Below are 15685 nucleotides of genomic sequence, written 5' to 3'. Positions count from 1 at the left end.
ATAGCACAAAGCGGAGAACCAGAAATAAGTCATCCCACTACGAAATTATGTGAAAACGCACGTGGCACAGTGTGACCACACGCACGGTCATCCACGCAAACATTCAGTCGGCGTGTGCGCGCGTTCATACAGTGAACGTTGCAACGCTCTCATCAATAATGCATCGGCACTTCATGTTTATGCAATTCACAGGGCAGGCAAGCCCGAGCGATGGAGACGGCGCTATCCTGATTCACGCAGCACGCACAGGGCTACAAGCCACACATCCACGGACAGACCGACGTCCCACACAACCGCCTGTGGAGAATGAGATTAAGATTACAAAACAGTCTTCAGCACATACCTGTTAAGGCACGGTTTCTCTCTGATTCTGGGTTTTATGCAGGTTCGAAGGGCTCACGATACCCGTGCACTAAAGCTGCGCTAATATGCAAATTAACCGCTCCGACTCAACGCAGGACCATTTATTATTCATAAATTACTCATGTTTATGCAAATGACGGGCTGAAACGGAAACACTGGTGGGGGTTGAGTGGCTCAGCCTAAACATGCTGTGTGATTGGATCGCTGTTGCGCTCAGCCATCTATGATCCTGTTTCAAGCATTTGACCCACAGATATAGTTATGAAGCAGCCGCTATATCTCCGAACTTTTCTCCATTGGATATATTTTCTGCTCAGGGTGGGCCCTGCGCTGTGTGGTCTTGTAAATAAGACGCATTTATTTGTATTCGTCAATATAAACAAAAAGGTTTATGTTTATGTTTTTAGCCTTAGATGAAAAAAAAAAAACAACCAGACATGGTGGCTTCTGCAATAATTCCAGTGTCTTCCAAAAGTATCCAAATCCTTTTTGACTTATTTTGACTTACTACAACCACAAACTTTAATGTATTTTGGTAGAACAACATGTTGTGCCAACTGTTTATAATGTGCTGGGGAAGGGTATTTATAGAGCCTGATCAATGTGAGCCTTTACCATTTAACACTCTACACTCTCCCTTATTATCATCCTTGTATATAAAATGCATCCAAAGATTACAGTGTATCCTGTGGTCATTCATGCGTGTAGCTGTCCTCTTTCCCTCTCTCATCTTTTTTTCTTTCTTTCTTTGTTTCTTTCTGTCTTTCTTTCTTTCTTTCAACACCTCCCCTTGCTGCTCACACAGTTGTCATTACAAATAATGTAGTGAACAATCACATGCTCCGTGAAAAAAATAAAGGTAAAACTAAAACACAAAAAAAGCAGTGCCAGCTCCTGGGTAGGAGCTGGTAAATTACAATATGCGTTCCAAAAAGGCTTGTTGGTCAGATTAAAAGTGTGTTTTGAAAATAAAAACTCTTAAGCAAGTATTAAATATACTTCATTAAATATTATTAAACCCGCATTTCTGGATTATTATTATTATTTTTTTTTTTTGGCCTTGTGTCTTATTCTAAACGTTAATGTTGTGTTTTCATTAGCTGTAAGCAGAAAAACATTAAAACTAACAGATATAAAAACTTGAAAACACCATTCTGTGGATCTATAGAATATGTGTCACTCAGTGAATTCAGTTACAGAAATAAATGAGTTTTCAGTTATGTTAGATCATTCGTTTGCATGCTTGTTTTTTAGTTTTCACACTTACCAGCTGGAAGCGGTAATGCACTAATGCTGTTTGCCTAAATATTTTAAAAAATAAGAAGAATTTTCTTTCTTTTTATGTTTGAATCTTGGCAATTTCGGGACATTAATATGAAATGGTAAAGCATATATTGTAAACAAAACTTAAGTGTTTTTTTTTTGTTGTTTTTTTTTACTGTAGTCTGGATACATTACATTGCTGCGCGCACAGAGCTCTACATTACGGCAGTATAGCCGTTGTTACGGTAGGAGCATACGTCATCATTAGAAGACTTAAGCTGACGTTTAAGAACGGCGACGCGCTCGGGTTCGTGTTTAGGTGACTTTTCGCTTGTTTTTCGGTTTTAAAATACCGAAAAAACGTTATAAAGACATTCAAACCTGTTGTCTGAACGCACATCCCTGTTTTTCTTGTACACTGACGTCGTTTAGTGGACATGCGTCACTAGACACACGAACGTAAGTTGAAGAATTGTGTGAATGTTTGTGTTTATTCGTCCCGTCTTTTACTGAGACGTTTTCTCGTCATTTCGATACAGAGACCACAATGTTCCACAACAGCTCACAGAAGAAATTCTGGACTTTTAAAAATGAGGATGAACTGGAGCAGATGAGGTGCATAGCCAATGAGAAATTCCGTAAGAAGGCACTAGACAGTGCAAAGGTATGGTGACACATTCTACCATGCAAGCACAGCATTATATGACATTATTTGTGCCTTTATCACTGCTTTATTGTCTGCTGAATTAGCCTGGTATCATTGATCCAATGTTGTTGGGACGCCATGAGGAGGACGCGTTGTTTCGATACTACGAGAGGAGGCTGCTGGACTTCTGCAATGCCTTTAAGCCTGCGATGCCCAAATCTGTGGTGGTAGGTCTTATGTCGTGCTTTCTGCAATGCAGCCCTAACCCCAACAAAGAGCTGAACTACATGTTTCTGACATCTGCAGGGTACAGCCATCATGTACTTCAGGAGATTCTACCTGAACAACTCGGTCATGGAGTATCACCCTAGGATTATCATGTAAGTGCTGCTAATGTAGGAGTGATGGAGCTTTCTTAAAACGTGGTATTTCTTTATTAAAATGTATGCTTATCGTGATTTTAAACTTTGCAGAGTGTCTGTAATTCTGTTTTTCTTTCCAGTTTATAAGCTGTAATGCAAATATTCGTGCTATTGTCATATGTACAGAATGGGGTTCAGATTTTTTTCTAAAGGAAATCAGTCGGTTTGCTGTGTGTTTAGTTTGAACTTGAATGTTATTGGTGATGTGACCGATGTCAGTGTAGTTATGTCATGAGACTGCTGCACACTTATGAAATCATACATTGCTTTTTTTTCTGCTGTGTTCTGCATTCATACTTCCTGTCGACATAATTTTGGAGCTTGTGATTTAAGGCCAGGATGAAAGAATGAATCACATGAGCTGGTTTTAGCAATGTCATGATTTTGAAAACCATTGTTTTTCTGGCCTTTACTCAAACATGTGAAACAAACCTGGCTGTTTAAAAGACATGCTTGTAGTCTGCCAACTGTACTGAACAATTACTACCTCAATAATAGTGTTATGTGGCACTCCTTTTCCATGCCATGACTGTCCTTTATGTCCCAAGCAGACATATTTTCAAATATTTGTTTTTGTTTTATGCAAGGGGAAATGTAGTATCCTTTGTTTCATTTAAAGGACCCCCAGAACACTATGCTGTAAAATGTCAGTGGTTATGAAGCTTTTCAAATCTCTGTATACCTTTTTATACCAGCAACCAGCCCATACGTGATCCTAATTGCTGTTTTCCTTACAAGCTGGTGGTGCATATACAATATCAAAAAATGATATTGATGTTTGGGTATTTTGTTAGGCCTTTGCTCGTGTTTTTTTTTTTTTTTAAGCCTTTAAGTAAAATACATTTGGATTTAAATCTTACCCTGACTTTAGAGTGAAGTAAATTCCACTAGATGAATTGATGTCATGTTAACACCCTGACATGGTTTAGTGATTTGTCTCTCTCTATTTACTGTTTTAATGAATGTATTTAGCACCTGTGCTTAACTGTAAAGTCATTTTCTCTGCATTCTTTTCTATAAGTGTTTTTAAATTTTGTAAATATCTATAACCTACATGTGTATCATTTGAGCCAGGTCTCAGCTAAATTTCATTATGTTGACATGACAATCAGGAATCTTTACTTGGCCCTCTGCACTCCTCCTTCAGGCTAACATGTGCGTACCTGTCCTGTAAAGTGGACGAGTTCAACGTGTCCAGTACCCAGTTTGTGGGAAATCTTCTGCAGGAGACCCCAGCGGGACAGGAAAGGGTCGCGGAGCAAATCCTAGAGTATGAGCTGCTTCTTATCCGGCAGCTCAATTTTCACCTGGTGGTCCACAACCCCTACAGACCCATGGAGGGTCTGCTCATTGACCTCAAGGTGTGTGTTCTGTTTTTTCATGATAATGCTATTGATCATACAGAATTTTATTAGATCATTTGTTTTCTCCTCCTCTCAGACTCGATACCCAACACTGGAGAACCCAGAGTCACTGAGGAAAAGTGCTGATGACTTCCTTACCCAAGCAGCCATGACAGATGCAGGACTTGTGTTTTCTCCATCCCAGATTGCTCTGACGGCTATTCTAAACAGTGCTTCCAGAGCTGGTCTCAACATGGAAAGGTAGACTACTTTTCAAAAAGTAAAAACATCCAACACAATCAGCAGTGTTAGCTGAACTGTCATAAATTAATGCAACAATGAAATGTAAATAAATCAGTAACCAAAATACAGTTTCTTTTTTATGTTGTTCCCCATTTAGCTACCTTACTGAATGCTTGGGCCTGAAAGAGGACAAAGAGACTCTTTCCAAGATGTATGACTCCATGAGACGTGAGTAAAGTCCACCTGCAGTTTTCCTCCACAAGATGGCGATGCTGAGCTGTTTACCAATCACTTTTGATTTGATTTAAGAGTCTTGTCTCCATTTATGCAGGTATGAAAACCCTCCTGAAGAAATATGAACTTCCCAAACAGGACGAGGTGAACATTTACAAACAGAAACTGGAGAGGATTCATGCTGAATTTGCTTCTTCAAGCAAGTAAGGAGACAAAGCAAGCTCTAGATTTTTTTTATACTCTAATACTGTGAAATGTGCAGTCAAAATATCAAGATGCAAACAGTTTTGATGCCTCAAATAGTAATGAGCATTAAATAAAGGAATTGTTATTGCTGTTGTATGATTTCTATTGAAAGGTTTGGAAAATCCAAACTAAATTGAGTACATTTATTTGTGGGATGCCAACTAGTATTTTTAAATCAGGATGAAATGTAAAACTATAGTCTATTATATCACAATCTAAAGCGTGTCCCACTATTAAAATCTTCCTCAATCATGTTCTAAAGGAATTACAAGAAGTGTAATCAGTAGCATATTTCCACACACCACGTACAGGTAAATAATTGCAGGTATTCAGTCGTATGTAGCAACAGTTTTATTTCACTCAGGTTGTTGTATCTAAGATGCAAAAGGTTGAAGGTTCAGTCTCAGGTAGAAAAATAAAAAGAAACACATCATCAGCTGTATGAAATACAGAGAAGGCCGAACCGCTACTCCTATAAATCACACCATAAAGCATATCGAACACCAGTACAGTTGCTGACTTATAGGCTTAGTGGTTGTGACTCATCTTTCTCCAGTGGTTTGCTAACACTCGGTGAGGTCCGCAGTTTCATAAGTGCAACTATAGTAAACTGTTTGGTAAACGTCCGAGCTATGGCAGGCACAGATTCAGACTCCGCAGCGGCTCAAGGCCGACCTTTACAACTATATAAAGTTGATAAATCTGTGTTTGGCATGACTTTGTCAGAGTAGAGCTGTATGAGAAACAGTCGTAGCAAAGGTGTACTGAGGAAACGCCACCTATGATGGTGGCAAAGTGACAAAAAAACTGCACTGTATCAAAAGCTTTTGTGTTCATCCAAAGGCATTGAGGGAGTAAAGGTGATGGTTTGTTAGAGCAGCATATATGTAGGCCCACGCACTGTAGCAGGATTCATTCAGGGTTAACACATGCACAGGACAGGTTCTAGGTATGTTCTACAAGCACGTAGATCTCTCAGCAGTGTTCTGTTATATCGTGCACAACACAGTATTTCCTTATAAGCCTAAGTACGAAATATACAAAAGCAGCATATTAAAAAAATAAAAACAGGTTGTGTACGTGCTGCAAGGAAAACAAATACAGTGTAAGTTACAATGGTTTGGTAGCTTAGAAAAATCAGGTGGAAGGATGGTGAGTAGAAAGGGAATTAAGGCTTGTCGTCTTGGAAAGAGGTGCGATGTTTAAAATTCCCTGATGAGAGCAAAAATCGCTACTTCGGTGCTTTGGATTTTCTCCCCCTTCAATAGCACGTTCCCCACGGTTTGTCCACGTAGGAGTAGCCAAACAGGAAGCCTGTTAAGTCTGCTTCCTTCCTAAAACTGCTCAAGACTTGTGAGGAAGTGATATAAACACCAGGATAAAAAGGTCAGATTTCTGCAGTGCAGTCTGAGTGTGCACCAGAATCCACACCGCTACGTCTCTGTCAAAGTTTGTGACAGATTTTGGATTCAAACAAGGACTTTGGAGAGGCGATATTCAGATATGCAGCAAGGATTTTCCAAGGAGAACAGTCACGTTGCATTTGTACTTCCACATGCTCATAGCAAAAGCACAAACTCGCTTAGAGTCTTCAGTTTCGCAACTCGTGGAACGAGGCGTCACTTTGGCCGTGTGATCTGATCACAGGATTCACAGGTGGAAATCCATAAAACTCACATTACCTGGATGGCAGCAGCCAGTGACATGATGGTGCACTCTGTCCTGTAAAATAAAATGGATATGTTTGTGATAGACACAGGCTGGAGCTGCTCAGTTTTACTTTTACTCTCTGATAAGATTCCAGGGACGGCTACCGTTACGTATGGGGAACACTAGACTACATGACCATGAAGGCAGGGAGCAAACTACCATTCAGTGAGCTATGAAGGACCAAATGTGCCACAATTCAGTAAATAACTGCTTAACTGTTTTGATGAAACTACAAGGAAATACAGATCAGGCAATAAAAAGCCAAAGCAAATAGTTATTTTAGTGATTAGTTTCATGTTTTCTTTCTGTAGCACCTGAATTGATTTTCTGTCACCCTTACTCATCAAAGTCAATAGTTATTTTATAATAGCCATAGGTTTTATAACATATTTGGCAAGAATTGGACCTGCTGTTCTACTTCAGGAGCAGCATTGACTATTTAAAATCGCTTTATAGTCCACTTCAACAAAATACTGAAATTGAGAGAAATTTTGCATTCAATTATCACACAATTGCCACGTTTAAGTAGTTATGGATACATTTTTAAAGTTAGTTAAAATGATTTATTACACTTATTAGGTTGTGGCACATTTGGCACGCCATTTATTTATGAAGGTGCAGTGGACACTAAAAACAATGAAAATGACGAGACACCGAGACACAGAACAGAGTTCACCAGCTGGTAAACAGCTTGTAAAACTGCTTCCCTTTACTAAAAACATGTTTTTTTTCTTGCAGCAAACGAAAAAGAGGATATGAAGAAGATGGCCATGTAGCCAAAGAACCTCGACTGACTGAAGAGGTTAGACAATTTTTCCTCATTTTTCCATGAGTTTACAGTTTTCTCCAGAAATCTTTGTTAATCAAACACATTTTGTTCAATTTCAGGACTGGACTGATGAAGACCTCTTATGAGATTTATTGGGTTATGTTCAAAGTTTCTGTGTGACTCCAGTAATTTACAAAAGATTTGGTAAATGACCCAAAATGACAACATTTTGGTTGCATTTTTTGCAGAGAGAATAAAGATATTTTTCTACATGTTTTGTCACAGATATTGTCCTCGAGTACAAGTGCCACATAATACTGAATGCACATGTCTCAACTTTTGCGAGGGCACAATAAACGACTCCATAACCTACTTTACAAAAATGGTTTAATAAGTGCATGCATGTCTGTTATACAGTCTGTACTATTTAAAAAAAATACAACTGTAAACTTTGTTTTACTTGGTTTCTTTGATTATGTGTCCTTGTCTGGCAATGGGATGTTTTAAAACAGAGAAAAGAAGCCATAGCTAAATAATCAAATAGAACTGATACAATTATGACCAGAAATAAATTCAGCTTATCTCACATATATACTCATGATTCCAGCAAGAGAATTTATTAATATAAAGTAACCATACGTTTTCTGCCAGACTTTGAAAAGAACAGACAGAAATGTTTCTTTCAGCGTTTTGCAGATATTGTCACAACCTTAAACTTAATCGGTGACTAATTACAGTATAAAAAGCTTAATTGCTCAGAATCCAGTTTACCATTAAAGGGGGCTGAGAGAACTAGCTTCTTCATGTCAGTTTCCTCATAGTGAGTTGAAAGTAGGGGACCGTAACTTTGGCAACCTGTGCCCTTGAGGCACAGTAGGTACAAGGAAACCATATAAAACCCTTATATTTGGTCCTCTTGGTGAATGAATGAAATGCACCCACATCACAGTTATGAACAAAGTCCAAAGGGGAGAAATGTAGCAATCAGTCATTGGTGCATGTTTTCTTTTTCATTTACTGCTTTTAAGAACCAAGTTGCTTCTTGTACTCAGACGCTGCTCTTGCATAGTTCTTTTGTGGTGAACAAGACAAGATGATAGGTGAAGATGGGTAGGTGGGACTATCAGACGAAGACATGATGGACAGTGGTTCCATTGTGATGAGGGAAGAGCATGCTATGTCTCCTCGGGGCTGCACTCCCGGGAGGGGAGGTGACTTGGCGCAAAGATGGGGAAATGGGAGCAATGGACTGCAGTACTACCTGTTGCTGTTGGACATGGCATACTGAGCTTGCTTCTGCTGGAGGAGCTCTGTGATCGCCAACAGCTTTTTCAATACGTGCTGAACGAAAGAAATCAGAAAATGATTACTCCCAGAGCAAGACGAACAATCTAAAGAAAGTAAAAGTGTTCCTGTGGGTTTCTGACCTGCTGTGCACCCCTTTCATTGCTCAGAGTGCGAAGCTCATTCGAGTGTGTGGCACAGACCTCGTGCAGTGCAGCCAGGTCCCGCGACAGGTCTGTCCTAAAGGGCTCTGGCTGTTCAGGGCAATCAGGGACGTTCTACAAACACAGACCATTATCATATCTTAAAGATTAACAGCTAATGCAGTACAGAATGTAAGAAAATAAGTTCCCCTACACAAGTTATGATTAGAGTAAATGCAAAAAATAGATATTTTCATAAAGAGATGCTTGAGAAAAAAACAGAAATGAGATATTGGCTTGATCAGTGAATGGTAGGAAACTCAAAAATCAGATCTTTTCCCAATCAGTGAATGCAACATACTTTAGCACTACCAGGATGTAGTGACAGCAACCCTCTTTGGTGTGCAGTTTTTTTTTTACAGAGCAAAGACTTAACAGAGTATCAGTATGGTGTTTAAGAATTAAGTCACATGTAGCCATTTAAAAAGAAACTATTATTTTATGGGAACCTGTGCCTTGCAGTTACAAGGTCTCAGGTTCGAATCCCAACCTGTGGTATTTCTGCATAGAGTTAGCATTGGAGGGTTCTCTCCAGGTAGTCCGTCTTCCTTCCACATTTCCTCTAAAATCATGACAGGTTAACTGGTCTCTAAAATGCCCTTAGGTATGAGTGCGTGAGTGCACGGTTGTTTGTCCTGTATGTCTTAATGTTGCCCTATGATGGAAAGGCAGCCTATCTAGGATGTTCCCCTAACACCTAATAAATGCTGGACAGGCACCAGCCCCAACAGCCTTCCCGCGACCCTGCATAAATAAGCGGAGATAGATTAAAGGATTTCCTACGACGTGTCTGGTTTATTCAGGCTGCAACAGAGCAAGAGAGAGCAATACTTTCAACAGATGCTAAACACAGTTTAAAATGTCCACTCCTCAAATATATTGTTAATAGTTTTAAAATAGTAAATCTCTGGTATATAGTAACAACCCTCACATGTACATTTTTAATGACTGCTGAAGGCAGGAAGGCTAGAAAAATAGAAATACCGATCCTCTATCTTTTTATATTATAGCTCTTGAAGGTCAATCAGAATTTAATAAAATTTGCATCAACTGGTCAAAAATTTACAAAGACGATCGAACACAAAATCCTGATTGGTGCATCACCACATAAAAAAAACACATCAGTCCAATAACCCAGTCCTCATTCTCTGTTAAAAATGTAAAGAAATATGAAAATAAGACTCACGCCTAACTCATCCAGAAACATAATCATCCGATGCTTGTTGTTTTTAATAAAGGGGTTAACACCCTCCATGTAGGGTTCCTGTTAAATCAAAGAGGGGAAAAACGGTTAAATACAAAACAATATTCCTAAAACTCAAACTTAAAGCTCGACAAGAAAGGTTTCACACCTTAGCACCAAATTCAACCAGGTTGGCCAGATTTTGGACAGACTTGGCCACTAGTGTGAGTGTCCTGGCTGCTGTTGGAGATGGGGCATCTATAAAAAGAACAGGGAGTAAAACAGACATTCCAGCATCTCTCTGATGCTAAACAGAAAATGTTCTTTTTCAAAAGATGCTTACCGGCAATGATGTTGAACATTCTGGGGTTGAGAATGGCAGGGCAGATCAGCCTTAGAAAGACAAAGCCACTAGAAAACAAAATGCATTCGCTTCAGTCAGATTGTATGTTGGATAAACCATGTTGACTGCAGAAATATCAGGGTTGGAAGTCTAATGATGTCTTGCCCTACATAGTTCACAGGTCTCCGTTTACCTCACAACCCTTGTCCGCATGGTTTGGTTGCTGGGGAACTTCTGCTGAACAGACTTCTGCAGGCAGCCATAGATGAACCTTAATGTCCTGGCACAACCGATACAAAATGGATTATTCATCTTTAATATACTTTGTATAGAAATATTGCACAAGTCTGTTTATTATGGTGTGATCTTACGGTGGTAGGATGTCCGCAGCCATGAAGATCTTCTCCACCAGCTCGGACAATATGTTGAGAAGATGAGTTAGGTTCATACTAACGTCCTCATTCTTTTCCAGTTTGGAAGGATTTAGCTTAAAATAAAGGGAAAAACGGAGATTAGTTATTGTAATTCTTCATGACTGTGATAAATTAAATACATTTGGATTTTAAAAACAATTTTTAACACCATGAACGTTTTCACACTGTCACATTACAACCACACTTCATTGTCTATAACTAGGATTTTATGACAGACCAACACAAAATAGTGCATATTTTAAGTGGACAAAAGTGGTCAATTATGTTTTTTTTATTTTTATTCTTTTTTTTGTATCTGTCTTTTACTGGATTGACATCAATCCTTCTGTGCAAAACCAGTCAAGCTGAGTCAGATTGGATGGAGAGCAAACGAACATCAAATTTTCAAATATTTCTTCCACATATATGCTGTGTCCGATTCATCAGTGGTCCCCAAACCTGGTCCAAAGGTTCCATTGTCCTGCATGCTTTAGATGTTCAATCTGTTCCCACACTTAATTTGAATAAATGTTTCTGTAGAACTTGATTTAATGCCGAGGTGGTAATGCAACAGTTTGAACAACATTTTTCTTCTTGCTACTCTTTCATAATTGCCAGATTTTGTAGAATGCATAACTAATAGTCATCCTGTGTGGATCTCTGAAGCTCAAGAAATTGGGACTACATGTAAATGTCGACTGCACTTTTCTGATTTCTACAGGTAAAGTCACGAAATGTGAACGGTTTTACTGTATTTTAGCAGACAATACGTGAACTCTGCCGACTACAAGTCACGTTGCAGCCGCCACAACAAGAGGTTTGTTGTATTTTACCTCACAAGACTGTTTGCTTTCCATGATTTTGAGGATGGTGTCTTTTAGCGCATAATGGACGAAGGGTGTGGCTGTAGCCTTCATGTACTGCTCCATGAGCGTGCTGGCCAGTGTAGTTGCTCTGAACAACGTTGTTGCCTCGTCTGGTAATGGTCAGCAAACAGAAAATGTTATACAAATAGCCGTCACTCACATTCCTGAGTTTACATCACGTGAATTAACAACCAAAGAATTGTGCCTGCAAAACAATGCAGAGCCATGTATTGCTAAGCAGCAAGACAACCTGTGATAGCATGCCTTCACTTTAAATGATCCCTTCATATTTATCCAAATTCCCAAGGGAGGCAGTAAATCAATTCTGGCTTATAAGGTGATCATTGTTCGTTTTTGCAGCAGAGTTTAATACCCGTCTTTGTGCTTCTTACCCTCCATGTTAATTTCTCTGTCATTGAGCGTCCTAAGTAGAGGTGCTTCAGCTTTCTCGTGTCTGAAGATCCGCAAGAGGAGGCTTGCCAGTAATGTGCGGTCCTGACCACAAACACTGGCCAAAGCGTAGATTGCATGGAAATCTTTCTGCAAGATCATCTGCAGAACACATCAGACAATGACAACACTTTGAGTCAATAACAATGTTGACAGTGAAATGAGATTGCAATCAGAAGCACTTCTCAATGAATCAGACCTCTTTGAATTCACTGTACTCTTCCTCAGGCATGATCTTCTCCATGGAGTAGCGGTGGCGTACCCTCAAGGAGCCCGGCTCAATGCCCTTCAGAGGAACGTGGGAGCTCAGAGGAAACCACTCATCAATCATCTGTCCCTTCTGCAACCGTCCTAGCTGGCAGCGCATGAACACTACAAGGACATGTAAAATAAGTGAATTGTGAAACAAACAACTGAATAAACATCTATTAAAACTTGCTGCTGCACTTACAGATATCGCTTTCTTTGCTCTTTTTTGTTTTGTTGCTTAGACTGATTTCAAATCTGTTTACTTCACTGGACAGATCACTGAAATGAGGAAAACATGTTTTGTAATTCTGCAAACATGAGCAGAAAAGGTTAAGAGACCCAAAGACCCACACACTCACTCAAAGATGAACTCCTCAGTGAAGACAGGATTTTGCCCTTCTCTCGGGTACGTCTTAGCAACCTGGACACTGTTCAGGTAGATGTTGCAGTAGGGGTTGGTAAAATACTTCACCGGCAGTTTGTGGGCCTCCTCCACATACAGCACCAGGCTGCTCACCTGAGACCAGATTCATCAACACACACAAAACGGTAAGGATAGCTGATTTAGCAAAATGCTGCTTGCATAGTAACACAAAGAATACTTTTCAGGGTAAATCAGCAAATCTAAATGTGTGGTCTTTGCTTTATTTTCTGACAAGCAGATATACGGGGATGACTGAAGCCCACTAATTTAGTGAAAGCTGTGATTAAAACGAAATACCCTCAAAAGTAAGGACTTTGAGTGCAAATACCTTTTTACATTGTTATTGACCATCAACTGCTTTGCTATATTTTGATGAACACAAAGACTGATTATAAGCATACCTGTCGAAGCCTTTTGTTGGAAGTTGGTACAGTGGTTTTTCTTAGGTTACTACAGAACGTCTGAAGGCATTTCATCCAATCCTGCAAAACCAGTACGAGGTTATGCCATTTAAAAGATGCAATATAGCTAGCACTGTGTCAAAACTAAAAGAAGTAAAATACATGAATAAAGAGCTAAATAAACAGAAAATATCTAAAATGAGATTGAAATAAATATAACATGTCTTGACCATTTCAAACTATTTTGTCAAGCATAATGAAGACATTTTTTTTGTAATCATTACAAAACAGTTCTGGAACTTTATAAAGTGGACCACTTTGTCACTCGTAATACTCGTTTTTATTTTTATTTTGTGGCACTGGTGGCCTTTATTTGTAAATTTCAACAGGCTGGGACTTGAACCCGTGATGACTGCGTTGAGGTGTGTAGCCTCTGTACCGTGGGTCGTAAGCTTTTACCCCTGCGCCGCCACCGCACCCCCAGAATACCTTCTTTTTTTTCTTTCATCAGTTTAGCTTTGATACAACCTGATTGACAAACAGCACCGAAACCAACCCCTTGTCTTCAGCAGGCTGTTACATTTTAATTAGCAGAGATGAATCATAGTAAACACTTATTGGAACTAAATCTGAAACAACAGCCCCACCAAGTGGTCAAGCTCGAAGTTACAACATTATCTTCAATTCTAAGAGGAAACACTTGCAATTAATAGGCGTTTGCATTTCAAGTCTTCAGCAATTGGACCTAATTAATTCCAACTTAGGCTTTAACAAGCTTCTAATAACAAAGAACCCTATTCACTTTGAGGTTCAATACTGGCATCTCCCAACTGTAGGTCCTATACCACTCGGACATTCTCCTTAGTATTAAACCTCACGTGAGTTTCTTTTAAAACAAATCGCAGCAATTTTAGTAATGGTAAATGAAGCATCTACACAACACAAATATACATTTCTAACACTTTTATTAAACAGTTTACTGCCGTTTTACCTGCGCCTGCTCTGGGACCTCTCCAGCAAAGTAGAATATGTACTGTTCCTCACTAAAGTGCTGGACAACAATCTGGAAACAGTTTGGCCTGAAAACGTCAAACAGAAAACAAGAGTTTTACATTTCTGCTTAGCATTAGGTGAAACAATTTTGTTTCGTGCTACTGCCATCGGTACCTGCCAAACAGACTGTCGTGTACACCATAAACGGAGCACACACTCAGGTCTATCAGCCCTTTGGGTTTGGTAGCTCTCTTCTCGCTTTCAAAATAGATGAGCTGGGCATCATTGCCTTCCAGGATGAAGTACAGGTTCTTCCACCGTTTTCCTTTTCCTGAAATCAGAGGAAAAAATTAAGATCCTGCCCTATCGACAAAATAACTGAATTTGTGATATAGAGAAAGCCAATGGTGCTGAACAAAAGTGGATAAATACCTTTGCTGAAGAGAAGATAGCCTTTTTTAACTATGTTTTTGTAGAAAGCATCTTTTGGTCTCCGTCTTATAGTGTTATAAATTTCTCTCCCATCCGTTATGTCAGTTAACACTTGCTCCTGGTGCTATAGTGAATACAAAAACACCCGTTACAAAACAACTATAAGAAATACATCTTTCATTCAATTAGCCATACAAAGCTACATTTAATGTTAAACCAGAGATGATCCTATAGTTTAGATCTTCAGAAACATATTGCTGCAATATTTTCTTCGAAAAAGTAATCAACTTCTTTGTCAACTATTTTCACACAGGTAAATGCTGGCAACAAATTCAGATTTAAACACCAGGGTTATGAGAGCGCTGGGAACGTTCGCATCTTTATTTTACTCAGAGCTTACACCAACCAATCTCTGGTCACATGACTATCACAATCAGTTCTTACCTGTACTGAAACTGGCTCTTTCAGGTTGTAGCCCTCAACAATCTGTTCTTTCTTGTAATGATCAATGATATCGTCAAGACTGCCAGAGGAAAAAAAAACAACACTGAATGCAAGACATACTAACTCAATTCCCAAAGACAAATTAAGCTGATGCTGTGCATGAAAAACTAGAAGTCAAAATGCATAATAAATGTGAGGCAAAAACAAAATAGTGATGCAATCAGAGCATGTTATGCTGCATTGCTACAGGGTGGCACACTGCCAGACATACCTGTTGTAGTACCTCCCTCCCATCATGTACTGATTGTTAGGAGTTGGGGAGATTTTGAACCTTTGGATGTTTTCACTAGTGCGAAAGAAGAGGGAGTAGTCGCCGGGTGTATTGTCTGATGGTCGGACCAAGAAGCTGCAAACCTGGCCAACTAAAACATCACAAAGGGTGAGTGGGCCAAGTTTGGAAAATATTGACTCAGATCTATAGATTAATGAAAAAAAAGGACTAATAAAGGCTCTAGCTTCACAGAAGGTAAAGGTAAAATGGTACCTGACATAAGAAGGGTGTAGGCCTCTGGCTTGGTGATCTTTCCATGATACCAGCTAAAGGTGAACATTCAAAAAAACAGATGAAAAAAGGGAAAAGTAAACTAAATTAAAAACAGTCACCCATATTGAGATAACCAGGTAACTAAAAGGTAATCCTTTAAAAATGATATGTGTCTCAAGGTCAACCAGGTGAACCCTTTGTATGAGGATACAGATAC

The 15685-nt window shown here is 39.3% G+C and overlaps 2 protein-coding genes across 2 annotated transcripts in view; one reads left to right on the top strand and one right to left on the bottom strand.

The window, feature by feature from the left end:
• The first annotated feature begins 1895 nt into the window (after positions 1–1895).
• On the top strand, positions 1896–7693 carry ccnh (cyclin H). The gene is made up of 10 exons (XM_047381301.1): positions 1896–2085; positions 2166–2290; positions 2377–2499; positions 2579–2652; positions 3842–4055; positions 4135–4298; positions 4438–4508; positions 4612–4717; positions 7209–7272; positions 7359–7693. Exons 2-10 carry the CDS (start codon positions 2174–2176, stop codon positions 7383–7385), a joined length of 960 nt encoding a protein of 319 aa, XP_047237257.1. The 5' UTR covers positions 1896–2085; positions 2166–2173; the 3' UTR covers positions 7386–7693.
• rasa1a (RAS p21 protein activator (GTPase activating protein) 1a) overlaps positions 5097–15685 on the bottom strand; it is a 48228-nt gene continuing 37639 nt past the window's right edge. Inside the window, exons 7-26 of the mRNA XM_047381300.1 lie at positions 15469–15521; positions 15196–15346; positions 14925–15003; positions 14481–14604; positions 14223–14379; positions 14047–14134; positions 13056–13136; positions 12590–12747; positions 12433–12509; positions 12181–12353; positions 11924–12083; positions 11499–11641; positions 10624–10739; positions 10446–10532; positions 10253–10320; positions 10079–10167; positions 9913–9990; positions 8667–8801; positions 8501–8580; positions 5097–6482 (exon numbers count right to left, since the gene is read on the bottom strand). Coding sequence (XP_047237256.1) covers positions 6434–6482; positions 8501–8580; positions 8667–8801; positions 9913–9990; positions 10079–10167; positions 10253–10320; positions 10446–10532; positions 10624–10739; positions 11499–11641; positions 11924–12083; positions 12181–12353; positions 12433–12509; positions 12590–12747; positions 13056–13136; positions 14047–14134; positions 14223–14379; positions 14481–14604; positions 14925–15003; positions 15196–15346; positions 15469–15521 — 2146 coding nt within the window. The 3' untranslated portion in view covers positions 5097–6433. The remainder of the gene's footprint in view (positions 6483–8500; positions 8581–8666; positions 8802–9912; positions 9991–10078; positions 10168–10252; positions 10321–10445; positions 10533–10623; positions 10740–11498; positions 11642–11923; positions 12084–12180; positions 12354–12432; positions 12510–12589; positions 12748–13055; positions 13137–14046; positions 14135–14222; positions 14380–14480; positions 14605–14924; positions 15004–15195; positions 15347–15468; positions 15522–15685) is intronic.

Source organism: Girardinichthys multiradiatus, chromosome 12, assembly GCF_021462225.1.
Source record: "Girardinichthys multiradiatus isolate DD_20200921_A chromosome 12, DD_fGirMul_XY1, whole genome shotgun sequence".
Classification (NCBI taxonomy): domain Eukaryota; kingdom Metazoa; phylum Chordata; class Actinopteri; order Cyprinodontiformes; family Goodeidae; genus Girardinichthys; species Girardinichthys multiradiatus.
This window is presented reverse-complemented; position numbering and strand designations above follow the sequence as displayed.